Source organism: Episyrphus balteatus, chromosome 2 (assembly GCF_945859705.1).
Source record: "Episyrphus balteatus chromosome 2, idEpiBalt1.1, whole genome shotgun sequence".
NCBI lineage: Eukaryota > Metazoa > Arthropoda > Insecta > Diptera > Syrphidae > Episyrphus > Episyrphus balteatus.
In genome coordinates this window covers 124,995,860-125,022,710 of record NC_079135.1, presented here as the reverse complement: position 1 = coordinate 125,022,710, position 26,851 = coordinate 124,995,860, and the positions used below count along the sequence as shown (strand labels likewise).

At 32.5% G+C, this 26,851-nt stretch overlaps 1 protein-coding gene across 5 annotated transcripts; it reads left to right on the top strand.

Moving 5' to 3' along the window:
- The first annotated feature begins 961 nt into the window (after nucleotides 1–961).
- On the top strand, nucleotides 962–26,849 carry LOC129910343 (peptide transporter family 1-like). 5 transcript variants are annotated; one of them, XM_055987683.1, is made up of 7 exons: nucleotides 962–1,062; nucleotides 1,315–1,433; nucleotides 24,436–24,520; nucleotides 24,582–24,810; nucleotides 24,870–26,190; nucleotides 26,246–26,482; nucleotides 26,547–26,849. In XM_055987683.1, exons 1-7 carry the CDS (start codon nucleotides 1,041–1,043, stop codon nucleotides 26,748–26,750), a joined length of 2,217 nt encoding a protein of 738 aa, XP_055843658.1. In that variant the 5' UTR covers nucleotides 962–1,040; the 3' UTR covers nucleotides 26,751–26,849. The 5 variants fall into 5 exon arrangements, with proteins under 5 accessions (XP_055843658.1, XP_055843661.1, XP_055843656.1 ...); XM_055987686.1 differs by having other exon boundaries at nucleotides 962–1,066; XM_055987681.1 differs by having other exon boundaries at nucleotides 1,020–1,124.
- Nucleotides 26,850–26,851: the final 2 nt, after the last annotated feature.

Below are 26,851 nucleotides of genomic sequence, written 5' to 3'. Positions count from 1 at the left end.
ACAGGGGAGTGGTGCCATATGAATGCTTATATTCTAAGCTACCCGATAGTGGTATAATCCGGTTTTTCGATTTTTTTCAAAATTCCGAGAAAATCGTGTTTGAAAGTTGGGGAAAAATTTTTTTTCGAAAAATCCCCGAATCTTTGAACGCTCCTGGAAGCTAAACATCTTGAGAGCAATTTTTGGGAGTGATGCCAAATGATAGCTTGTGTTATGGGCCTACGCTTTGCACATTGTCAGATTTTAAAAAAATCGCCTTCCATGTTAAACCGCCACATCATGCCTATTTTTTCAGAATCGTGCCTATTTTTTTTTTTTACTTTTAAGTTCTCCCAGTTTGAGAACGCGTGGACCTACAGGGATGGGAGTTGTACTAAAATGTAGGTTAGAGTCCCCGCTACCTTTTGGCATCAAAAAATTTTTTTTCATTTTCTTCAAAATTCCGAGATATAGGCGTTGGAAGTTGGGGCGCTCACTTTCAGCTCAGGTCAAATGAACTAAGCTATGGTACCTAGGGAGCTGAGCTAAAATGTGAGCTTTTTGCAACCCTGGCAACTTGCCACATGGAAATTACAACATGCAACTTGCCACATGCAACTTGCCACATGTAACTTGCCACATGCAACTTGCCACATGCAACTTGCCACACGCTACTTGCCACATACAACTTGCCACATGCAACTTGCCACATGCAACTTGAAACATACAACTTGCCACATGCAACTTGCCACATTACCCATGTAACTTGCAACGTGTTGTGTGTTTTATGTTTGCCGTACTGCGGCGTACTGCATTTTTAAATACTAAAGTACTGCCTACTATAAAGGTGAAACGACAGCCCTGCTACCCAGGGTGATCGCGTCATAATCCCTTTGACATTCTTGTCAAAAAGTAAATTTTCATACCCACCCTCCCATAAGAAGTATAACTTCAAAAAAAAATCAAATTTATTCAAAAACACAAAAAAAAAATTATTCTGTCGATTATTAAATTCTTTAAGAAACAGCACAATAAATAGTGGCGAGAATAAAATTTGAACCATGTCAGGAAAGATGAAAGAATGTGCGTAAGTCTATTTCTATTTAATCAAGAAGGTATACATTTGAAAATTTCCTGTAAATTTGGTCAATAGTCCATTTTTTCTAAATTAATGTCAAAACTTCTGTCACAGTTAAATTTTCCGCATTGATGTGATTTGTTCGTAAACAAGAAGAAAATACGCTATGTACAATGCTGTGCGCACCGGGCCTAACATTTTTGTAGAAACGTGTAACGTGTATACATATAAACTGTTTTTATTTTTATTTATTTAAGGTCTGCCCCTTATTCAAAATCGATGCATTCAAACTTTTTCAAACAAGGCTTACACATTTTCAATAGATGTAAAAGGTTCAAAATTAAATGTGAATGATTCCTTAGAAGAAATAGACCTGGTAAGTTCTTGTTTTTAAGCAATATTCAAAAGAAATAGTAACGAAAGTCACACTTTTAACTTTACCTTTGAACGTTCAAAGCAATCAGCAGCTACTGAATTAGGTATCATCTACTCTAACAATTCACAGCTCGTCCGACGATGAAATTCAAAGCTTATTATGCATAAGAAATATTTTGGGGAAACATATTTTTTCAAATTGTTTTTTTTTTTTTTTTGAAGTGAAAACTTCTTTAGTATCGCAGTGATTTGAAACACAATGATACGAAAAAACGACAGTACAAATTGGTGATTTAGGTATTATCAACACAAATCTTAAAATATAATCGGGTATAATCTTGAAAGTGAGTACTAAGAAGGGATTTTTTTCGAAAGTTAAAAACTTCATACGATAAAAATAGGGGTAAAATGACACAGCATAAAAATGGTTATTTTCTCAAAGGTAAGTCGTAGAAAGTTAATTTTTTTTTTAAATCGATAAATAATTTCATTCTAGGGTATTGAAAAAATTCAAAAAAATTCAAAATCAACTTAGGAACGGTTTCCATGTGGAACACCTTTGACAAAGTGGTTATTATACGCAGAGGAAATTATTTTTGACAGTTTAAATGTTGCCATTGAAAAGATAATGAAAAAAAATTAGGTGTCTGTTAAAGATTTTTTCTAAGAAGTTTGAAATATGAATTTTTGAAAAACACCTATTTTTGGGCGTATTTTTGAGTGTTTTTAAATTTTTAAGAATTTTTTTGAGCGTTCGAAACATTTCAAACTTATGGCACATATGTATACGTTTTAGTTGTGCGCATGCATGTGCAAATAACAAATTGAATTTCCAATTGCATTTCTAGACGTCGTCGTACAGATATGATTGAGGTGAAAAATTAAAGCTGAATTAAAAAGCTTTCTGATGATATTAAATTTACTATAGATTGCTTTATAAAAAATGAATTTAAAGGTGATGGAAGAAAACAAAGTTAGATCTTTTCGATTTTTGTTTTTCAATGATTTTTTTAAGTCAGTACCTATTCCCCCTTGACGCTTATCTATAGAAACTTGTTAAAGGGTCAAAATATAGAATTCAAAATTCCACTTCCAAAATAAAAATAAAAAAATAAAATAAAAAATTAGCATTTCATTACATTTACACCATTTAAGTCTACCTGATTTTTCATCTTACCTCTTATCTTTACCTGCCCTTTCGGGAATTTGAAGAGTTCTTTTTTAACCCGAACCATAGCTTCGACAAAAAAACATCACATTTAAAAGATCATTCGAGTTCTCTTCCCATCAACCAACCAGAAATCTTCAAAGAGTTGCCCTGACGAAATACCTTAAATATTCCGCGGAACAGCCTTTGAACAACCTTTCAACTTTGAAGATAAAAATTTAATCAAAAATAATTATTGTTCACACTTGAAAGCCAGAAACGTTCACACCACTACCGACCGCTATAAAGCTTGATTTGAGTATTGCATGTTAACTTATCAGATCAAATTGTTGTTGGAACTCATTACAATATAATAATTTATCAGGCAAATTAAAAATATACAAAAATAATGTTCTATTGAAAACGAATTAAGTGCTTCTAAACGAATAAATTGCATCTTCAACGCTTCGACATCACAACACAAACATTTTTCCTATTGTTTGCTGTCGGAATGCTATCAAGCTTTATAACAATAATTCTAATTCACTGTCTCGGTCTCGCGGCTCTTTACTGTGCTAAAACGACAACTCATAGTAGCCGGCCGGTCAAGTGCAATGTAGAATCCCGTGGCTAAACAATAAAATATTGCGAATTCTGTGATGCTTGAATCATCATCTTGAGTTGATGTTGGCTGGCGGTGCATGTACTGATGCCCGTGAACTTCAAACGAGGACAGTTTATTACTCTAGCACCCTACGCGGAAACATGCATAATAGAATTTTATTCATTATTTGTATTTTTTTTTTTGTGAGATAAGAATTTAGCGGTCATAATATATGGATGTTTTGCTTTGTTGACGGATGGGATTTACGAAACCCGTTTCGCTTACAAAGGTTTAAGTTTAAAGGGGAAGTTTTTTGTTGTAAAAATTACAAAGTTATCCAAGGATGAATCTGCATTAAGTCATCTTGACTATTTGTTGAGGTTTTACTACTCAAGAAGAATCAATTAAATGTTCTTTATTAATATAATGATTTAAATTCTTAAAATTGCATTGAAAATATCAAACAATTAAACCAAAAACCCATGATAATTTTTATAAGATCACAATGCCTAATTTCTTAGAGCTTTCTTTCCATTTTTGGAGTGGTTTCTATTACTTTTATATCATCAACCTACTCAACTTATATTTTTGTCAACTCTAGTTTCCCATCACGGAAGTAATCAAAATGTTGTTCCGGAGATATTGGTCTTACGAAATACATATTAACTTAGTTTTGTTTCAGTCAGTCGAAAATTTATTAGATGACCTGATTTTATTTTACTTAAGTGGTAAAACAAGTCAATAAAAAGTAGGAAATAGTAACAGGTGGTAGGTACTAGGTACCAGGTAATAGGTTAACCATATTAAGTAAATGAATCTAAATTTTTGTATGGCAACAAATATTATGGAGAGCTATCGAAGAAGATGAATTGATGGTTCTGTTCAAATACAAAATACTAATTTCTAGGTAAAATGTTATCAACCGTCGAAACGTAGAAAAAAGTTTAACTAACCATGGTGTTTTCATGTTAGATAATTGTACTTCGTATAGATACCAGCTCCAGCAGTGTATAACAGACTACAACTACAGATGATAGTCACTGCCCAGCTTGACATAAAGTACTTACAAAAATCTTTTCCAAAAAAAGCCGTCCAAAAACAAACTATAATTTGTAATGAAAACAATTTTCTGCATATTTATTTAATTTTAAAACACAAAAATACAATTTTCAATGCAAAAAGAAATAAAAAAAAAAAACTTAATAATATGCAATATATTGTATGATATTTTTGTATGAACTTAAATTTTATTTCAAAATCATGATAAATAAAAATTGTATGTACCTAATATTTCTTAATCGGATTCGTTATTGGATGTTTCTGAGTACTCAAGACTCAAGTCATTGGCATCTTCGTTTGATCCCTGGTTAGTGCTTGCAGCCAAATCAGGTTCTACTAAAAATTTTAAGATTTCTGGTGGAATAGATCTAGCATTTTTAGGGTTTTTTTTTTCTCGAAAATAATCTATTAAGGGATCTGATGTTATCAAAAGTATGTTTAAAAGGTCTCTGAGAGATAATCCTTGAATTTTTTCTAGAATAAGACATTCATAAACGTCTACAATCTTTGTTCCGAGTCTCTTGGCTTTCTTCAGAGAGTTCTCCTATTAGAACTATGCACTGCTTTATTAGCTGAGCAAAATGACACAGCAATTTGTGAATACTGATGGGCATTGGGTACCAATTATAAAGCCCCACGTATGACAGTTTTGTTTCTTGCAGATAGTTTTCGAATGATGTTATATTTATTTCTGTAATAAATTCTTGATTGGTTAAAAAAAAAAAATCTTTCAAATCAGACGTAGTTTGGCAAAGATAAAGCCAGTTATAGGAAAATGGAGCAAAAATTATAAAAACCGTCATAACTCGAAAACATTTTGTTCTTCCTGCCTTAAATATAAATTGGGTAAAATTTGGTCCAGTTTAAACACGTTCTAGGGGTCGCTACCACAATTCAAAGTTTTGAAAAATACACCAAATGTTGTTTTTTTTTTCTCAGAAACTTTTAAAGTTTTTGTAATCAGAATTAAGTACTTTATATTAAATCTTTAACTGCTTTGAAAGAAATTTTGATAAAAATACAGCGGAATAAAAATGAAGTTTAATTTTGAATATTTTTGAATTTGACATTTTTTTTTTTGTGTTATTCTGTAGAATAGCTAACTGAGTGATCTTTCTTAATTGAAAAATTCAATGATTCTATCTGATTGTTTATGAGCCTAATATCTTTATTCGACGGAAAGTTAACTGACTGTTTATTAGAAGATTGAAAAATCGGGTCTTAAGCGTACTTTGTATTGTAACAAAAAAAAATTTGTTAAAATTGATCTTTTTTTTTTTACTTAAATCTTTAGTGAATGGTAGCGACCCCTAAATTTTAATATTAAAATCGGAAAAAAATACCATATACTATGCTTATATATTAGAACATAATGCAGGGGTGTCCCATTAAAAAATCGAAAAAAATATTTTTTCGATCATATAAGAAGCACCCTACTGTATATACCTACATAAAACTCAGTTTTTGGTGTTCTTTTATTAAAATTTGGTTTATTTCGCTTTTCACCGCAAATGAGGCAAGATTGAGTTGACCAGTTATATGTTAAAAAGTTCGCAATTTTTCCGTCTATCATGGTGAACAGTGAACACAAATTGAAATTTTACTTTGATATTTTAAGCACCAACTGATATTTTCAAGGTCTTCAATATTATTAATTTCATTTCAAAATGTACTGAATTCTCTAATTGCCATATCTTCTGTTTCCTTGGCAAATATAAATTTAAATGGGCGGCATATAAGCGTGTTGAAGATGGATTGGTCAAAAGTGAAAAAAATAGAGTTTTTTTAAAATCTTACTCCAAAAACCTAAAACTTGTTAATTCATTTCAAACATTGACATGTTTCAGCAGATATGATTCAGGTTCAAATTTTGTATGAGCTATCATTTCGCAGATATGGCATTTCAAAGAAGGTACAGTATCTAAATATCAGTTTTATGCCTATTACACTGGCTTCCTAAATGAAGATTTCTCTTTTTCCCTAAGATTCTTTAACTGTTTCTAAATAAACTGAAATTGATGACTAGAAATTAACACTAACTTTTAATTTAGGGAACATATGGTAAATAATGAGGCTTTTAAAGATTTATGGCAAAAGTATCCATTTTATCGACAAATAAAATATAAGAAAAGTTGTAGACAATTAAAAAATCTACAACTTGCATTTGAATTATTTTATCACAAAATCTCAAAAATATTGAGAAAATGGCCAAAACTAATAATTTTTTGGATTTTTATTTGCATATGATGTATAATAAAAATTGTTGGATTTGGATAAAATTTTGGCTTAGTTTTGCTTTGAAAATGGAAAAAATGACATCATCAATAACACTGTGTTACAAAATAAAAATCATGTCAATTACTTTGGAAATGACCTAGCAGAGGTTGTAGGTATTACTGAGTACATCATATTTCGGCACTTGAAATTTTCCGTAGACCCTGAAAATTTCAAGTTATCATCAAAAAAACCGTTTTTCAATGTTTTCAGATTTCAACGATTTTTTACTCAGCCATTTTTCGGACAATTTCAGATTTTTTAAAACTCTAAACACAGTGCCGGATTAACCATGTCATGGGCCTCTAGGCAAAATAATTCTTGGGCCCTTTTCCGATGCTTTTTCAATATCATAAGCTATTTTTAAGTTAGGTTAGAAATTTGTGCAGGTAACTTACTAGAGACTAATCGGATATAATCTGGTGTCCTATCATGTCATTTTATAAATGTAAACTAAAAGTTTTGAAATAACTATAATAAGAATTGTAGTGATATCTCAACAAAAAAATTTAAGCAACTTGATGGTTCACGATAATTTTTATTAACGATAAGTTATTAGAAAATATATTAGATTCAAAAGGTATAAGTAGGTATACCTATCCCGACTTTTCACGAGTCGATTTTAACCACATGATATGTCTCACGGCTTAAGTCGACTAGGACTCTAGTAAGGGGATTGTCACTTTACGCCAAAAAGCTTCGCCGCACGGCGAAAATCGACTCGTTATAAGTCGGCATTACGGTTTCATTATAAAACTCGAAAGAGAAATCATACGAAAAAGTTTCAATTTTGATTTTATTATTATTATAGACAAGGCAAATTACTCAAAACAGAGATCCGCAAAACAGTTCCAAAGCCGGAACGAACATGGAACGGTTCTTTTTTCGGTCGGAACAAGTTCCCGGAACTAGTTCCGCGGAACTATCTAGAATTTTAGTTTTTTTTTCAGGAAAATGCATCAAAAAAAGAAATAGTATGATATTGAATATTTTTTCCTGATGGCCGTTTAAAGCGGCCAGAAAAACTTATGTCAGTTGAAACAAACTTAATCTACCTTTTAAAGTGGCCAGAAAAACGTATGTCGGTTGACACAAACTCAATCTACCTACTAGTTCCTGGAACTAGTTCCGCGGAACTATCTAGAATTTAAGTTTTTTTTTTCAATAAAATGCATCAAAATAAGAAATAGTATGAATTTAAATATTTTTTCCTGATCCTGGAACTGGAACTATTAATGTAGTTCCATGTCCGTGAGCATGATTCATAAGAAAGTAGTTGTGGTTTTGGTTTGTGAATTTTTGGCGCTCAACTCGTTCGCATCCATGTGTGTTGGCTTTGGATGAGAATTCTATGACATGCGTGTGTGTATTGTGTATTTCAAACAGAGACAGAGATATATTCGCATTCGTTTTGTTTCTTGTTCCTCTTCTTCTTTCTTTCTTTTGTGTGTGGCTGTGTCTGAACGATGGAACTGTTTAAATTAATTTTGGGGAACTAGTGGAACTAGTTCCGAGTGAGGAACTAGTTCCAGGAACTATTTGGCTCCGGAACTATCCATCACTAGTCTTAAACGCGTCTGAAACGCGTCCGAAACGCGTTTGAAACGCGTCTAAACGCGCCTAAAACAAGCCTTAAACGAGCCAAAAACGCGTCTGAAACGCGTCCAAAACGCGTTTGAAACGCGTCCAAAACGCATCTGAAACGCTTCCAAAACGCATCTGAAACGCGTCCAAAACTCATCTGAAACGCGTCCAAAACGCGTCCAAAACGCATCTGAAACGCGTCTGAAACGCGCCCAAAACGCGTCCGAAACGCGTCCAAAACGCGCCTGAAACGCGTCTTAAACGCGTCCAAAACGCGTCTGAAACGCGTACGAAACGCATCTGAAACGCGTCCGAAACACGTTCGAAACGCTTCTGAAAAGCGTCATAAACGCGTCCAAAACGCGTCCGAAACGCGTCTGAAACGCGTCATAAACGCGTCCAAAACGCGTCTGAAACGCATTCAAAACTCGTCTGAAACGCGTCCAAAACGCATCTGAAACGCGTCCGAAACGCATCTGAAACGCGTCCGAAACGCGTTCGAAACGCGTCTAAAACGCGCCTGAAACGCGTCTAAAACGCGTCCAAAACGCGTCTGAAACGCGTCCGAAACGCGTCCAAAACGCGTCTGAAACGCGTCCGAAACGCATCTGAAACGCGTCCGAAACGCGTTCGAAACGCGTCTGAAACGCGTCATAAACGCGTCCAAAACGCGTCTGAAACGCGTCCGAAACGCGTCTGAAACGCGTCATAAACGCGTCCAAAACGCATCCGAAACGCGTCCAAAACGCGCCTGAAACGCGTCTGAAACGCATCTTTAACGCCCAAAACGCGTCCAAAACGCGTCCAAAACGCGTGTGAATCGCGTCCGAAACGCGTCTAAAACGAGTCTGAAACGCGTCCAAAACGCGTCTGAAACGCGTCCAAAACGCGTCTGAAACGCGTCTGAAACGCGTCCGAAACGCGTCCGAAACGCGTCTGAAACGCGTCATAAACGCGTCCAAAACGCGTCTGAAACGCATTCAAAACTCGTCTGAAACGCGTCCAAAACGCATCTGAAACGCGTCCAAAACGAGCCTGAAACGCGTCTAAAACGCGTCCAAAACAGGTCCAAAACGCGTCTGAAACGCGTCCAAAACGCATCTGAAACGCGTCCAAAAAGCGTCTGAAACTTGTCCAAAACGCGTCTGAAACGCATCCGAAACGCGTCCAAAACGCGCCTGAAACGCGTCTGAAACGCATCTTAAACGCGCCCAAAACGCGTCCGAAACGCGTCCGAAACGCGTCTGAAACGCGTCATAAACGCGTCCAAAACGCGTCTGAAACGCATTCAAAACTCGTCTGAAACGCGTCCAAAACGCATCTGAAACGCGTCCAAAACGAGCCTGAAACGCGTCTAAAACGCGTCCAAAACAGGTCCAAAACGCGTCTGAAACGCGTCCAAAACGCATCTGAAACGCGTCCAAAAAGCGTCTGAAACTTGTCCAAAACGCGTCTGAAACGCATCCGAAACGCGTCCAAAACGCGCCTGAAACGCGCCTGAAACGCATCTTAAACGCGCCCAAAACGCGTCCAAAACGCGTCCAAAACGCTTGTGAATCGCGTCCGAAACGCGTCTAAAACGCGTCTGAAACGCGTCCAAAACGCGTCTGAAACGCGTCCAAAACGCGTCTGAAACGCGTCTGAAACGCGTCCAAAACGCGTCTGAAACGCGTCCAAAACGCATCTGAAACGCGCCCAAAACGCATCTGAAACGCGTCCAAAACGCAACTGAAACGCGTCCAAAACGCGTCTGAAACGGGTCCGAGACGCGTCCAAAACGCGTCTGAAACGCGTCCGAAACGCGTCCAAAACGCGTCTGAAACGCGTCCGAAACGCTTGCAAAACACATCTGAAACGCGTCCGAAACGCTATTTGTTATTTGTGAAAACTATTTTCTCTAAACAATATCTACCACACAAATTCTTCGGCACGCTACAAAAATTTATTTCCACCATCAAAATGCACAGCCTCAGCCTTGTGCATTTAGAAAAAAAAGTAATACAAAAATGATACAAAAACAACCACCAATTGATTTGGAAAATAAAGGTATGCTGATTATAAAATTGATAAATAATTAAGTTGTTGATTTTTCTGTCTTTTAGTGGCGATCAATTCCAGACATCATTGACTGAGTTTACAGCAGCTTCAGCCTTGAGCATTTAGAAAAAAAAATCAAAACAAGATACAAAAACTACCACCAAAGTGCAGACTGTAGACGCAGAGTATTTTTTTCTTTTTCATTTTTTTCAACTGGCCAGGCCACAGTCGCGTGCCCAATGATCTTTTTTTATGTATGTATTTTGTTTTCAAAAAAAAAAAACTATTTTGGGTTTTTCCAATAAAATATTAAATAATAGTTTAAAAGAATTGTTTGTTTGTTTTGAAGATTTTTTTATTTTCAGATGAAATTAAAATATGGATTTTAGCAGTACTGATATAAACCCATGAAAGTGCTCCAAATAAGTACTTTAAAAGTACAAGTTTCAGTGCTTTTTCTGTAGGTAAAAAAGTACTGGAAAATGTACATCAGGACCACTTCCAGAAGTGCTTCGCTGATGCACTTTTGAAGTACATTTGTCTGTACTATTAATGGAGGGAAAATTTATTTCATCTTGCATTTCTTATATACAGAAAGTATATAACTGAGTTTTTTCCCGAGCTCCTATCTTTTTTCAGTGGAAAAGAAGTACTTCTTTTACGTACATATTTCACCGGTTTTTTCTGTAGTTCTGCGTTTGCTGGGAAAACACATCTGAAACGCGTCCGAAACGCGTCCAAAACGCATCCAAAACGCGTTCAAAACGAGTGTGGGTGGTTTAGTTTTTTTTTAATTGATAACACTGGTCAACAAGGTTTTTGCCACAAGAACCAAAATATACTTTCCTAGTAGTGTTGGATGTGTTGAACTCGAATCTGAAGTCAAAATTTTTTTTTTTTGGCATCCGTTTTTGAAATATTAACGTTAGAAAATGCCAAAAAACGTCATTTTGGCTGTTTTCGAAGTTATGTTTTTATTTGGGGTAATTCATTATGAATAAATTTGTAACGGTGCCTATATTAACTTCTAACTTCTCTGCATGCACAATCTCAGATTTTTCTGACATATTATCTGATTGCAACATGAAGAGCTTTAATGGCACCATCTCGTTACTAAACTCTGGTTCGATGTCGTTGGAACAATATTCGAATAGACCAGTATTTGTCTTGGTATTAAAACGTGATATATTTTGAGCTGACTGTTCTGGGTTGATTTTCCATTTTTCCCTAATCAAAAATACCGGAAAAAAACAGGAAAAAATCCCTCAATCTGGCATCGCTGGGTTGGGCCCTTCAGGATGGGATGGGAGTCATAATTCATTATAAACACATGTATATTAGGGGTACCCAAAACCCCTTTAGTGCGCGCTCATTATAAAAAAAAAAAAAAAAAAAAATAGAAGATCAGTGATAGAAGTAGAAGATCATGTGGTAATTATAGTACTAGATCAACTCATGAGTAAACTACCACCTCCAATGGAACGGGGCTAATGTTTAATGATTTGCAAACGTTTTTTTATTCTTCTTTTTTCTTATTTTTACAAATACAAATGTAATGCTGTTTTTTATTGAAAGTACAACTCCAAGAAATTTTGTTTGTTCGTAGTCGGGGCGAGGGGCCCCCAGCTGAAGTGGGGCCCCTAGGCAGCTGCCTAGTTTGCCTTGAGGCTAATCCGGCACTGTCTAAACAGAGGAGTACTTGTTCTTTTTGAAAATATTTTTTTATTATGCTCAAGCACCATGATTGGGTGTAGATTTTATGGGCTGAATCTCAAAGTACAACATTTTTTCACCGTGTTGTAGAGATCGGTGACCGTTTTAAGCTACATTTTGTGTTTTGTTTTTTATAAACAGTTTTATTGTTCTATTTATGCTGAATCAAGAAGGCTTTTACATTAAAAACAGTTACAAATTGTGGACGTTATGGTTTTTTACTCGAAAAAGAAATTTCAATTTATTGCAAAAAACCCCAATTTTCATGGTTTTTTGAAATTTTATCAAAATTTTGAGGGTGTTTGGGCAAAATTGACTTCAGATTCGTTTTCATCACGTCAAAATACATAAAGATAGGCAGGTCCATTCAAAAGTATTGGCACTTTTTTTTTTTTAGATTAATTAAAGATTTTTATTTGAAAATGATTGTTTTCTAATAAAAAACTGTAAAACTTTGACTGTAAAAAATTTGTCTCTTTTTTATTTTTAAAACCACCCTCAATCACACATTATGTTCAATTTTTCATATTACAATAAACAGTTACTCTTACTCAATCTTCTATATCAGCCTTTCTCTAAGCTCTATTTTCGTATCTAATAAAAACCCTTAAAAGACACGTTCATTGTAATAAAAATCGCTTAGCTAAATTAGTAAAATAATTATGAGAATTTTGTTGTTGTAAAGAAATCTGTTTTCAGACTGCAGGTAACTATCGAAGTTCTTAAGAAATTTATACATATGACCACAGATAAATCTAACAAACCTTTATTAAAAGTTAAATATTTAAACATCTAATATCGAGTTTAATAACTTTTATCTTTAAATAAGCTCAAGCCAATAGCCCTTAGTATAAATACAACATTCTTCCCCATATAGTGTAGTTAAATTAATTCATAAACAATAACAATATTAAAATTCAAAACAACTCTCCATAGCTTCATTGCACATCTCGCCTGCTCAACTATGATTTAGTTGTGGCGCTACGATTAAGCTTGTTGAAGCTTTTTTACTTCTCATAACCAGGGTTCGGACTTCAGTTTCAAAATTTCGAAGCAAATTTGAAAAAAAAAGTGAAGTAGATCCCAAATTTCGGAAGTAGATTTCAAAATTAAAGTTTCAGAACATTTATTTACAAAAATTTATTCTAAATAAATTATTTTTCAAGAAAATTATTTTTCTTTACTTTTTTTATTATGATCTTTTCCAAAAAACCTTTCTCATCTAGTAGTTGTAACGGTGCTTTGGGGTAAAACGGTTAATTCAGCATAATCTAACAAATTTTTGATCAGGCATTCTCCAAAATCAGTCAAAATTACTTTGATAAACTTTATTTATATCTTGAATTCGAAGAATAATTGACCTTCATTCATCATTTGAGATTTCAGTTGAGCTTTATTTCTCATTGCCTCGACCAGATTTAAAATTGAAGTTAAATCCCTTTCTCTAAATTTATTATTTGAAAAATATTTTTCAATCAAGAAATAGAAGTAGATCCTGAAAAAGAGAAGTAGGGAAGTAGATTTTATTTTTTTCCCAAAATCGAAGTAAATCTACTTCGATCGAAGTAAAGTCCGAACCCTGCTCATAACACTCTGATTGCATTTTTTAACATTAACTCACTTTGAGATTTGAGTGTGTCTCGATTTTGTCCGCTCTTGAAATAAAGTATCAAAACAACGAATGAGTGAGTGAGTAATATACAATCCGCTGATGTGCGCGAGTATGTTATGATCACGATTTAATACCTTTTGTGAGCCATATCAAGCCAAGCTTCTGTCAAGCATACAAGTCGATCGATAGCCCGCTATAGTCGATTGTAGCGCGTTAATTGTGTTTTTTGTGTTTTTATTTTGGAACTTCCCATATTTCCCCGCCTTCAATTTGTGTCATTATAATAATCTATTGCCAAATCTTTCAACACTCGGTGGTTTAACTACCGCGGGAGGTATTTTGAAAAAATTACCTTGCTTTCAACCCTCAACCGTTATCCTTGAAAAAAAAAAAAATCATTGTGACGTGAAGAGTAGTACAATTCTTTTGTTTTATTTTGAATTTTTTTTGTATGCGAATCGCGTATCATCTCCGTTTGATTGTCATTTAAAGTTTCCGTATCGGAATGCTAAATACGGAAAGTTACTATACAGTTGTAAGCTAAGTTAATCATCGCCTGTCTTTATAAAAAAAAACGTCTTGAGTACGAGTACGAGTTACTAGAGAAAAAAAAAGATGGTTAGCAGTACGTTGAAGATAACTGAAAAACCGGTAAGAGAAGGGATTCTTTTAGATGTTTTTCTTTTTTTTGTAATTCCCGTTAATTACAATACAAAATAATTGATATTGATGTCAATCGAAAAGTCATAGTGACGAGAGAAAGTGATGAAAGGTTTTTTTTTTTGTTGTCTTTGACAGCGCGCGATTGTGTCGCGCAGTTTATTTTAATCTGTTTGATTTAACTAGTTTTTGAGGACAGTTTTTTTTTTGATATTTCCAAAATGAAAAGGTTTCTTTTTTTCTTCTTTTTTTTGTAGATTGTTGTTTTTCCATCAAGCTTAGAAAATTTAGCCAAAATAAGACCAAGTTCGATGTAAAAAAATCATTGCCAATTCAAGTCAATAATGAGACAAAAAAATACAAACAAGTTATTTTTTTTATTTTTGGCAACAAAGTTCAATGTGACTTTGTGACTCTTGTCATTTGAATATGTACGACGTGCATCATTATTGCTTTTTTTATGATGATGAAAAAAAAAAAGATAACACAGTCAGTATGCTCATCAAATTCGAAAAGTTGAAGGTGTTTAACTTGATTATCAAAACGTGATTGTTGTACAAATAAAATTTAAAAACAATTTTTGTTTCAAAAAAGAAGTAATTTTGTTTGTTTTTTTAATATTTCTGACGAACCAGACAAAATAAAACACACAAATAAACAAAATATATGCAATAATTTTTGTTCTTTTATTTGAAATTCTTCACGTTTTTTGCCAAATCAAACACACGTTACAATTTGTCGACACTTGAATAAATAGTTCTTTATAGAGACCTTACCAGACTTGAAGATATACATTTTTATTGCGTGCTGTATAAAATTTTTATTGAAATTTAGATATGAAGATCATTATAATTCTTATATATAGATCATTTAAAATTGCAACTCATGCCAATTTTAGCTTATTTCCTTTGTCAAGTTTCAAATTCAAGTTCAAAGTAGTGATTTATTTTATTTTTTTATTTAAAAGTTTCCAAAATATAGTTTTTAGTTCAATAGGCTGTAACGCCAGTTGTTCTGGGTTCAAATCCATCCTACGCCACTTAGACATTTTTTCAGGGTTCTCTGCCTCTTGAAAAGAATTGGCAAGTTCATCCGCAGGGCATTCCTCCTTTAGCGGTTGACCTTTAACTATCAAAAATGTTTCGAAAAAAAAGGTCAACATCTTACTGCCATGTGTTTGACTATATTTTATTTTTGACGTGTTACATATTTACAAAGTCAATACCAATAATTCTTTATAGAGTCAATTAAAAAATACGTATGACGTATTTTCAATTATTATAGATTAAAATATGTAATTGAAACACTCCCCTAAAATTGCTTCTTGCACGAAAGGGAATTATTTGCGTAGTCAATAATAATGATTTTTAAGCACACAAATATGGTGGTTAAAAAACTTTATTGCATACTTAAACTAAACTTAATAACATTTTGTTATAATCAATATAGTTTTTATCGATATAAATAGTAATTAATAATTATAATTTAATAAACAGTTTCGTTAACAGCAGCTGGTGAACTGCGTTTTTAAATGTCATCCAGTTTATTATAATTTGTTAAACATTATATTAAAAGCAAGTAAGCACGATTCTAAGATCTAAAATAAAGCGAGAAATAGAATAAACGCCATATCACAGCTAACCACTTTGACTTTCAAATTTTTTTAAAATAGGTAATTTAACTTTAAAGATAAAAATTGTAAAATTAAGTTTTCTAGCAATTTTGGCATTGCAACCTTATTAACAGTAAACAACTGAAGCCATTTTTGACCCTTCTTTAATTTCTATACCAAAGATCTTCGACATTTAACATTCGCTTTATTTATGAAGGTAGCTCAGAATTTGAGAAAGTTAATAAGTGATAAATTTTTCCTTTATTTGACAATTTAGTTGTTTGAAAATTTGAAAATAAACAATTAAAATTTAAATGATACAAATTTTGAGCATTCGGTACACTTTTATATTTCAGTGCTTTTTGTGTGTGACTTAAGTTCAACATAGGAGACCTTAACTTGGCTCCTTTGTCCTTTCTATACAGTTTTTGTTTAGATTTATTTTAAAAAAAAATTATAAAAATAGTCTATTGAATAGACCCTTTTGAATGGAACAAATTCTTTCAAGAGTTTTTATTGCTGGTTATGATTCCATGGCATAAAAGAATACTCCAGCCAAAAGTGCTACTAAATCCATTGGTGCATTTCTGAGAAAACGGCAACACTGGTCGGTTTTCAGTTTTTTTGATTTAACTCGAAAACCAAGCCTATCTTTGAAATGGTTCAAAGACACTTTTCATAGCAAATTAAATTTTCTGTCATGTTAAGATAATAAAAATTATATTTCACTGAAATTCTAACCTAAAATCAAAGAAAAAAAAGTTAAAAAATTGACGATTTTATTTTTTTTTACTAAATCAAGGTTCATTTTGTGTATGTAGCCGGTACTTCCAAACTTTGTACTAATGAAATAAAGTAGAGGTGCATAGATATGCAATTTTTAATTTTTTTTGTCAAGAAACAACTTAAATGTACCTATTCAAAAATTAGCACTTTTTCCAAATTTTTGACTTTTTTAGTTAAAAGCAAGTTTTTAAAACTCGATAAAATCGTATAAATTGGTAACTTTTAGACTTTTAAAGCAAACATACTTAGAGGAATTGATTTAATATAAACTAAATATGACAAACAAACAAATTTATTTGCATCCTTATGGGCTTGTGTGCAATTTTGTGTATTTGCATTTTTATAAATACAGATCGAATGGATCGACGCACGGAGAGCCATTAGCTTTGGTCTATTGCATAGAAGAACATTTAATACCAACTCTTTTACTGTTTTCAATGGCCTCAAAAACAATTCTTGTAAAATCAGCGACCAACGAAAAGTTTTTCTTGAAAAACAAAAAAAAAAAATATTCAAATGAGTTTCAAACAAAATAGGCCAGGCAAATTAGTAAATCAAATTGCATTTTTCGCGGGACAAATTTTTTTCATGGAACGTGTTTGGGTGTATGTCCGTATCGTAAAAATTAATTTTTTGGGATGGTAGAACATCGGGAACAGCCACCATTTTGGAAAAGAGGTCGGTGCGGTGTTTATTTCATAGCTCCATTTTTAGTCATTTAAACCAAAAATGTCCAAGGACAGACTTATTCACAATGAAATTATCTAAAAAATTATATACAAATGAATTCCGTGAGTTAGTTAAATTCAATTTTATAGTCAGTCAAAGTCCGGGTTCTTCCCGCAAGGTTAAGACAGTATGACATTTTTTCAAATATCTGAAGAACTTTTGATTTGTTTGGGATTTTCTTCAAGAAAGAATTAAAGCACATTTAATTATCTATGAAATGAACCCTTTATTGTTTTTGTACACTTTTAATATAAATAAATTTTTCTTTTTTTATAAAAATTTTTTTAATCTTTGTTTTTGTGTGCCGATTTATATTTATTTATGGCATATTTCTAAGAAAAAAAAATTACTTTTTCCTGTATAAAATATTATTTTTCTTTAAAATGGCTTTAAAGATTGTTTTCGTTTTATTCTTTATCCAAAAAATTCTCTGTAAATGAAATACTTCTTTAAAAAGATGTTAAAATTTGTTATTTTTAACACGAATATTAAATTTATTTTTAAAATTTCTTGTAAAATTAAATTAAAAATATTTTTTTATGAAAATTTCGAGGGAATGAGGGAAAAGCCACCATTAAACAACGTAAGATCAATGAAAATCACATTGATTTAACTATTATTTGGAATGATTTTACGTTGCGATGAACATTTTAAAATCAACGTGGAAAAAAGGTTATTTTTTTGTGGTTTTCTATTTCTAAGCCACATATTTCAAAGTAGTTCATCTTTGAAACAAAAACGTTTCAACTTCAATCTATTTTTTCCCTTAGTTTTTTTTTGAATTATCAACCAAATAGGAGCTTTATTTGAAAGATTATAATAATTAGTAAGAAAACTTCAATTAATAAATCAATATTTATATTGCAATACAAGTGAGTTTATTCTCTAGAAAAAAAAGGTTACGTATACGCCATACATATCCCAGAATAAATAGATTTTTTCGAGGAAACAGGCTGATTTTTGGTATACAGCTTGATGTTAGGGTAATTTACAATCTGTGAAGTTTCCTCTTTCCGCTAGTCCCTATATAAGAGGTCAAATTATGTTCGACAAAATTGAAGCTGAGGTTATTTTACAAAAAAATTGCCATACAAAGTTTTCTTGTATCACGCACCGTTTGGAAATTATATCACTTCAAACTCGCAAATGTTGTGACTTTTCACCCCTTATAATGGGACTAGAAGACATAGGAAACTTTAGGACTTTTCACAGATTGTAAACCACCTTAACACCAAGCTGTATACAAAAAATCAGCCTACTACAAATTGTCTCCTTTCTTTGAAAATTGTTCTATTCTTACGGGATTATACAATCTAAATTTCGGTCCGTCTTGATTTTTTTCTCAATATTCAAATTGATTCTTTTGAATAACTTCACAAAGCAAAACCATAGTAAAATGAATTCTTAAACACTGTTATTCTTTTTTTTTTCAAAATGGATACATACAAGTAAATAGTCTTGATTTTAAGTAGAAAATATGAAAGGGAGAAGGCTTAGACAATATAAAAAGGAATTAAAAAGTTTTGACTGTTCACCGAACAAGTGAAAATATTTGAAACCTCATAAAAAGTTCATTTCAAAGATACAGAAACAGTTCTACAGTTTCAAAAACGCTTTACTATTTAAACAAAATTATTCATTCTTATCAAAAAATACAATTGAATGATGTTTATCTTCTAACACCATCCAGTGGCAATAAAATATTTATTACTTCGTTCTTACTATGAAATTGTGACCCTAGTGAAGGCTATGATTTATTATATTTTAATTGTTTTGGTGCTGACCGAGACACAACCATGTTAACAGCATCAACGCCCGATATACAGACACTTAAGAGGAATAATTTTTGTTTTATTGATTTGGTGATAATTAATTTTTTCGATTCTATGCATAACAAATCACAAGCCCTTGAATGATTGAGTGACGTTGTAAAGACAATGGCAAATAATAGAAGATTGATGACTGATGAAGAATTTAGGCATGACCTAGATTTTTTGGTTGTTTTTTTGTTGTATTTATATTTTAACAGGGTGTCGTGTCGTGTTTATTTCAACTCTAAGTGTGCGCATCTACACACAATTTGAATCGTTATGAAATTATAATAAAATGTAGCATCGCTAAATTTTGATAGATAGATAACATTTCAAATAAAGAAAAAAAAAAAAAACTTTCAGATTACAAACAAAAGTCAATCTCACAATTTTGACCACCCTGACCATTTTTTGAAGATAATGATAATAAAAGTCTTACGACATGACAATTAAGTTTTTCTAATGTTTCTGATATGGAACAAAAAAAAAGAAGAACTAGATATTTCTGGTGTGAGACAAATTCTGTTTCAAACTTTTTTGATTTTTGTTTAGTGAAGAAATGAATCTAAGACTTAATCTAAAAATAAATAAGAAATAACAAAAAACTAAAGATTTCTAAAGCTTAGGTATACGCAAAAAAAAAACACCTCAAAGGTAGCCTTGCTAATGACTCAGTCTTGAGTTTTTCTGCAACATTGTTAACTTTGTATACATACAAGTTGTATTTAACTACAAGCTTAGCTAAAAATACTTGTAACTTTAAGCTTACTTAGCACAATTAGTTACTGAAGATTTAAGTCTTTAAAAAAAAAAATTGTTGTCAAACAGGTTTCAAGTATAATTTCATTTATAAGCTTTTGTTTTAATGTAAACAAAATAAAGAAGAAAAAAGCCCATATCAAATAACACATTGTCTAGCTTAATTCTCATAGTTCCGCATTTAAGCCACGTTCATACCAACGCATGCCATTAAATAGACAAACGAACAAAAAAATCATAATTTTTTTTAGCATTCAAGTCGACAAAATTTGGTTAGCAGTCACAGCTTATAAATTAAAAATTGGCAAAAGTTGGCATGCAACACCCGTATAACAGCAAACCTCTCTATGTCAAGGATGGTCGTTGAAACAGTTTCAAGCCTTCTCAGTCAGAGTAGAGTTATTTCTATAGGTAAACACAGAAACAGCTGCGTACTAGTTTATTACGAAACTAAAAGCTGTGATCTTAACGAGCAGGTATCTACACAAAAACGTACAAAAAAGTTACTCAAACCTGAGTTTATACCCACACCCGATAGATGATTGAAACTTCGAGTGAGTTAGTAAAAAAAACTATCAACCTACAACTGCAAAAACAAAACAAAAAAATAGTATCTTTTGCTTTCTTTTAACGAACAAATAATGTTTGTTTATAAACTTTGACGTATTGATGTTGTTTTGTTTACATAATAAATCAATGACAGACTTTTACTCTTATGCAAAAATTAAAAAATTATTACCGATTTACTCAATTAAATGACAAAATGGAAAGTGATTTCATGGAAGGCAAAGCTTACCTTAGTAGGCTAAAGTAATTTAAAGTAAGATTAAGAAGTCTAATTAACAAGATACTCAGACTGTTAACAAGAAACTTGTTTTTGTCAAATTGAGGTAGTGATTGATACTTTGGAATGTAGGTATACGATGTATTTTATGTAGTCCAGTCAAATTATACACCATTAAGAGTAAATGAAAACATTTTTTAATGAAGCGTTACACCAAATTCTCGATTCATTCCTAGCAAATTCAAAGAAATAAAGCACACAGGTTTTATGTCAACTGAATTCAAAAGAAACTATACGAAAACTGGATAATTAAAATGAAACAATTTGTATCAAGAGTTGCATTTTGTTTATCATGGTTCACATCCATGTCATTATGAATATTCGGTATTGTGTTTAATACATACATCCAGGCCCGTAGCCAGGTTGCTTGGTTTAGCATAAACGGTTACCATGTTCCCCTAAAATATTAAAATTCAAAGAGTGTATTTAGATTGTGATTTATATAAAAGTGTCTGGTATTCATGAACTAAAATTTTGCATCTCAGTAATGGTATGATAGCATCTAACTAATGAGCCCACTGTCAGACCTCAACGAAACGCATATGGAATTGAGGTCACTTCAACTTTTTAATTGAATTATATTCAAGCACTCCGCTTAAAAAGAAAAATAATTTTCATTATTTTGTTCCTTTGTTTATTTTCAATACACTGTTTACGTTTTTTACGTTTTGTAGGGCATATTGAATATATTTAAACTGCAAACTTTGTTTTTTAAATATCTCCAAAATTTAGGATCAAAACACGGTCTTTTAGACCTTCAATTATTGCAATTACTCTAGCTTTGTCAATATTCAATCGATTTTCATAAAAAATAAGTCATTTAATTAAAACTTATTATTTTTCTTTTAAATTATCAAAATTGACATTTTGTAGGGTTGGGGTCGAAATTCTGTAAGTTGCAAAATTCTGTATTCAAAATACTGTATGCCAAAATACTGTATGTCAAAATTCTGTATGTGCAAAATGCTGTAGGAACAAAATTCTGAAAGTCAAAATTCTGTATAGCAAAATTCTGGTTGGTCAAAATACTGTATTTCAAAATTCTGTACATCAAAATTCTGTAAATCAAAATTCTGTAAAAATGCTGTAAAAAAATATCGTTTTGATAATGTAAAAAAGTGCGCGCGCACTTTTTTACATTATCAAAACGATATTTTTTTACAGCATTTTTACAGAATTTTGATTTACAGAATTTTGATGTACAGAATTTTACAAAACAGAATTTTGCATGTCAGTATTTTGTTCATACAGTATTTTGTATTTACAGTATAATGACGTACAGAATTATGGTATTACAGTATTTTGACCCCACAGAATTTTGTCGTACAGAATTTTGACAAGCAGAATTATGACCCGCTCCCCATTTTGTATTTTAAAAGTATGCTTAAAATCGACGTTCAGTTGGAGAAAATGTTGAAAAAGCACTATTTTAAAAATAATTTACCTTATGAAGTCTAGGTTTTAAATTAAAGCTATATATCTTCTTTATATGTATATTATTGCAAAGGTTGAAATATCTAGCTTTGAGGACAGGTTCAAAAATTTAAATCGGTTGGAAATTGACAACTGCAATGCTTGAGGGTCTAAAATGTAAAAATCTAAAATCTTTCTAAAAAAAAACAAAGAAGCCAAAAAACTGCTTTAAATCAAAAATTTGGCAGATACGTGTCAAGTTATTTTATTTTTGCGCTCTAATAACATAAACATTTCAAATACCTACCTTTGTTTATGATTTTTTGTGAATTATTTCTGAAACATCAAATTTCACTATTTTGACTTTTAAACGTTTAAAGTTGCAGTTTTTTACATTTTTTGTTTATGTGTGACTTTATACATGTATATTAACAATAACTATCGATTCCAGTATCAATCTTTTTTCTATCTCTTTTTGTTAAGGAAATAGCTTTTTGACCCTTTCCTAAATTTATTTCAGTTTACCCTACTAAAATTTCAAATTTTTAAAAATTTCTGAGAGATAAAATTTCTGTCGACCACCTAGCATATTACCTGAAAAAAAGTAAAAAAAATACAGGGAATTTTCCTAACGTGAAGAACTTTTCGCCCGGAACTCACGATAGGGGAAAAAGCGAAATTAAATTTTTCCGGGTGATATTTTGGTCACGTGAAACTCACTATGCCTTGACAGCATGTTGCCAGGCAACCCATGTGCAAAGTCTTTCTTAAGACACTACCTTTAAAAAATATAACTCTCAAATGGTATAACGATGAGGGTAGGTCGTCTTATGGCGGGATCTTAGGCTATTACGATCGGGCTGAACTGGACAAAAAAACGCAGTCGCCTCTTAGCTATTTAAATGGTAAATACAGCAACCCTAGCCCCTAAGGCTTAGCTAAGGCTTGATGGGCTTCGGCCAAAGATTTCCAGACATTATCTGTGTGATTTTTTTAAGAACAGATAATGTTGGCTTGCGATTTGCTGTAAGGCGGGATAATCTTCCCAAAAATGTATTTTTATTTTTTTTTTTTGGTTAACAATTTTTATGGACAATTTTCTGGACTTTAATATTATGTAGTGCTCAGGTAAAAATTAACATAGATATGTAAAAATCAGGTTCTTGAATACTTTTCATTTCAGCAATACGGCCGCATTGATAAATGCACTAGAACTTTTGTAAAAGGCTAAGAAGTAGTGCTTTTAAAACTTCTTTGATGTAATTATAATGCAGTTAAAATACTCCTCCAAATTCCTCGTAAGCTAGTATCCAAAACAAAGAAATTGGAAATATCTATGTAAAAATTAAAGTTTTTTTGAATGATACACAAGCACATAAAGTGTTAACGTTTTTTTTAAATTAGGTGTTTGTTAAATTAGGTGTTTGTTGTGATTCACCATTTTCTATAAACCAAAGTATCTTTTACTTTAGTCCAGCAAAAAAAAAAAAAAAATTGATTTCTGAATTTTGTATGATATCGATGCAAAAAGTGCTTCAATACTATTTCCAAATCCTTCCATTTGCCTCAAAAATTTCTTCTTTCGTTAAAAATTTGAATAGAATGTATTAATTCTTTATTTTTGTTTCTTCTCTTAAAATTTGGGTTCTGTGTGGAAAGTTCAACAACTTTCTCATTGTGGTAAATATAATTGTTGCATCACATCTGTTGTAGGTTACTTTGTACGCTATCACTAATGTTTACCAATTGTCTTTAACATTCACTGATTTATTTTTGTGTTTTTTGAACGACTGTCTATTAGGTGTGATAAGTGTTTGATTTTCAATGAAAAAGTGAAGTAGTGAATTATTTTCTTCGGCATTGTTTAATTCTTTCAAACTTTCCTTATCTTCCGCACTTCAGTTTTTATTATTCGAAAAATGGATTGTCAACAAAATGGTTTCGAAATTTCGTCACTGTGACTGTTGTTTGCCTATAAATGCCATCATGCTCGCTTCCTTCAAAAAAAAAAAAATGATCTTTTGACAGAAATATTTCAGATAGGTACGCAATAACCCGTTTTTGCAAAATCCTTATATGTAGTTTATCTTATGTACAAAAATATCTAGAGTTATGTCAATGGATTTCATTTCTTGTACCTACTTTGGTCATAGTTTTAAGGTACGATATTATCGTTTATCCGTAAAGCTTTAACTATTTTTGTGTTATTTTTTAACTTGACTCCAGGTTTAACTAAATCTCCGTAACCTAATATTATTTCTCTCTTTCATCTTTTAAAACTATAAATAGGTTCAATGTTCAAATTGATAGGTCAAGCAGTTTACCATTTAAATTTAAACTTTCCTTTGTTTGTTTTCAGCAAGGTACCCTAAAATACCCCAAATCGGTAGGATTTATTATTGGAAATGAATTTTGCGAAAGATTCAATTACTATGGCATGCGCAGTAAGTTTTTTCTTTCTCCTTATAACTTTTGAACCAGCAAACTATCATTACTTTCTTCTAGCAATATTGGTGCTTTATCTTACGGATAAGCTAAAATATGGAGAAGATCAAGCAACAGTTCTATTTCATGTATTTACAAGTTTGGTCTATGTCTTTCCACTGATTGGAGCCGTCTTGGCTGATAGTTGGCTTGGAAGATTCAAAACAATTTGGTATTTATCAGTAGTGTATACCTTTGGAGCTGTTGTAATTGCATTGGGAGCTGTACCGCCACTTAATTTGCCTGTAAAGTAAGTTTATGTCTAAAAAATGGTGAAGTAAGACTTTTAAAAATGTGTCTTCTTTTCAGAGAGGCAACTGTGATAGGTCTTCTTCTAATTGCCACTGGTACCGGAGGTATTAAACCTTGTGTATCAGCTTTTGGTGGTGATCAATTCAAGATTCCCGAGCAGGCCAAACAATTGGCAACTTTCTTCTCACTCTTCTACTTTGCCATCAATGCTGGATCACTAATTTCGACAACAATTACACCAATTCTTCGAGCTGATGTCCATTGTTTCGGTGATAAGGACTGTTTCTCTCTGGCTTTTAGCGTTCCAGCAGTTTTAATGGTTCTCTCCTTGGTAATCTTCATTGCTGGAAAACGTTTGTATGTTATCAAACCTCCATCAGGAAATATGATTCTTGGAGTATCTCAATGCATTTCTGAAGCTATCAAAGGTCGCCTTAGAGAAGGCAAAAAGACACCCAGTATTCATTGGTTAGACTATGCCGAAGGCAAATGTGGACGCAAACTTATCGCAGATACCAAAGCCTTGTTGAAAATTCTCGTTCTGTATTTACCACTTCCGGTCTTTTGGGCACTCTTCGATCAACAAGGTTCTCGTTGGACTTTTCAAGCTACCCGAATGGTTGGCGATATTGGTGGATTCACAATTAAACCAGATCAAATGCAAGTCATCAATCCATTGTTGATCTTAGGTTTCATTCCACTTTTTAACTACATTGTCTACCCAGTCTTGAGCTTAGTCGGAATAAGAAGGCCTCTACAAAAGTTAACTTTAGGTGGATTATTAGCTGCAGCTGCATTTTTGCTATCAGCTTTTGTTGAACTTGAATTAGAAGGAATGGATCCTAAATTACCGGGTCTTCAAGAAGCTCAATTGAGAATTTATAATGGAATGCCTTGTAGTTACAACTTTATGAGTTCAGTGCCACTTAAGGGGAATTTATCGGTACCAATTATGGGAGTGCTGGAAGAGAAGGATTTAATCGTTGCCAACTCGATGGCCTATAACTATACAGCTTCTTCAAGTGATCCTAATAAATGTCCTTCCTTTGTGGGAGAGTTTAATCTTCATCCGGGAAAAGCAACAAGCTATTTTATTGGAACTAATGAAGTTCAGGAATTTGAAGATGCACCCGGAAAGCCTAAATCTGGAGAATCGGCATTAAGAATATTGATGAATATTCCTCAGGATGAAGATCAATCGATAGTCCTTAAAGGTGTGGATTTTTCTGTGAACATCAACAAAACACAAACAGAAATGTTACATCTTGCTGCTGGAATGTATTCACTGACAGTTGATGGTATTGAAGTGGCATCACTGAAATGTGATATTGGAGGTGTGACGGTTGTTGTTGTGGAGGGAAGCCAAGATAAAGGATATGTAAATAGCTTCAAGACTTTTATAAGCTTTTATTTCAAAACTATTTTTTTTCTAGTCTGCTTCCTTACACACTCTTGTGGAAGCTAATTCCTTGCACATAATGTGGCAACTACCCCAATACGTTGTAATGACAGCTGCCGAAGTGATGTTCTCTGTGACAGGCTTGGAATTCTCATTTACTCAAGCCCCAGCGAGTATGAAATCTGTTCTGCAAGCTTGCTGGCTTCTAACAGTAGCTTTTGGTAATATCATAGTCGTGGTAATAGCTAAGCTGAAATTCTTTGATTCGCAGGTGAGTTACAATATCATAACATAAAATGACAGATAAAATAAAAAATAATGTTGTCTACTTTTAGGCTCAAGAATTTATACTTTTTGCCGCATTCATGGTTGCCGATATGTTGATATTTATCGTCTTAGCCATGCGGTTTAAGTATATTGATCAAAATGATGATTCCGATATTGAAGAAGATGCAGGACATCCAAATCCAGCGGAATCTCAAGTTGGTAGCAAAAAAGATATTGGTCATTCGAATGATGCCTTTCAGTCAGACAAGTAAAAATACTTGAATGGAATTATAACTATGTAAAAGGGCCCTGTTACTTAGGAACATTATTATACTGAGTTAGTTGTTCTCAATTTATTTTTATTATTTTTATT

Bases quoted from the DNA above. Each gene is read 5' to 3' on its own strand.
- LOC129910343 (XM_055987681.1), top strand. From the start codon at position 1,061: ATGTGCGTAAGTCTATTTCTATTTAATCAAGAAGGTATACATTTGAAA. The intron at 1,125-1,314 runs GTCAATAGTCCA...TATTTATTTAAG, and splicing joins GAAAATTTCCTGTAAATTTG to GTCTGCCCCTTATTCAAAAT. The intron at 26,191-26,245 runs GTAAATAGCTTC...TTTTTTTTCTAG, and splicing joins GAAGCCAAGATAAAGGATAT to TCTGCTTCCTTACACACTCT.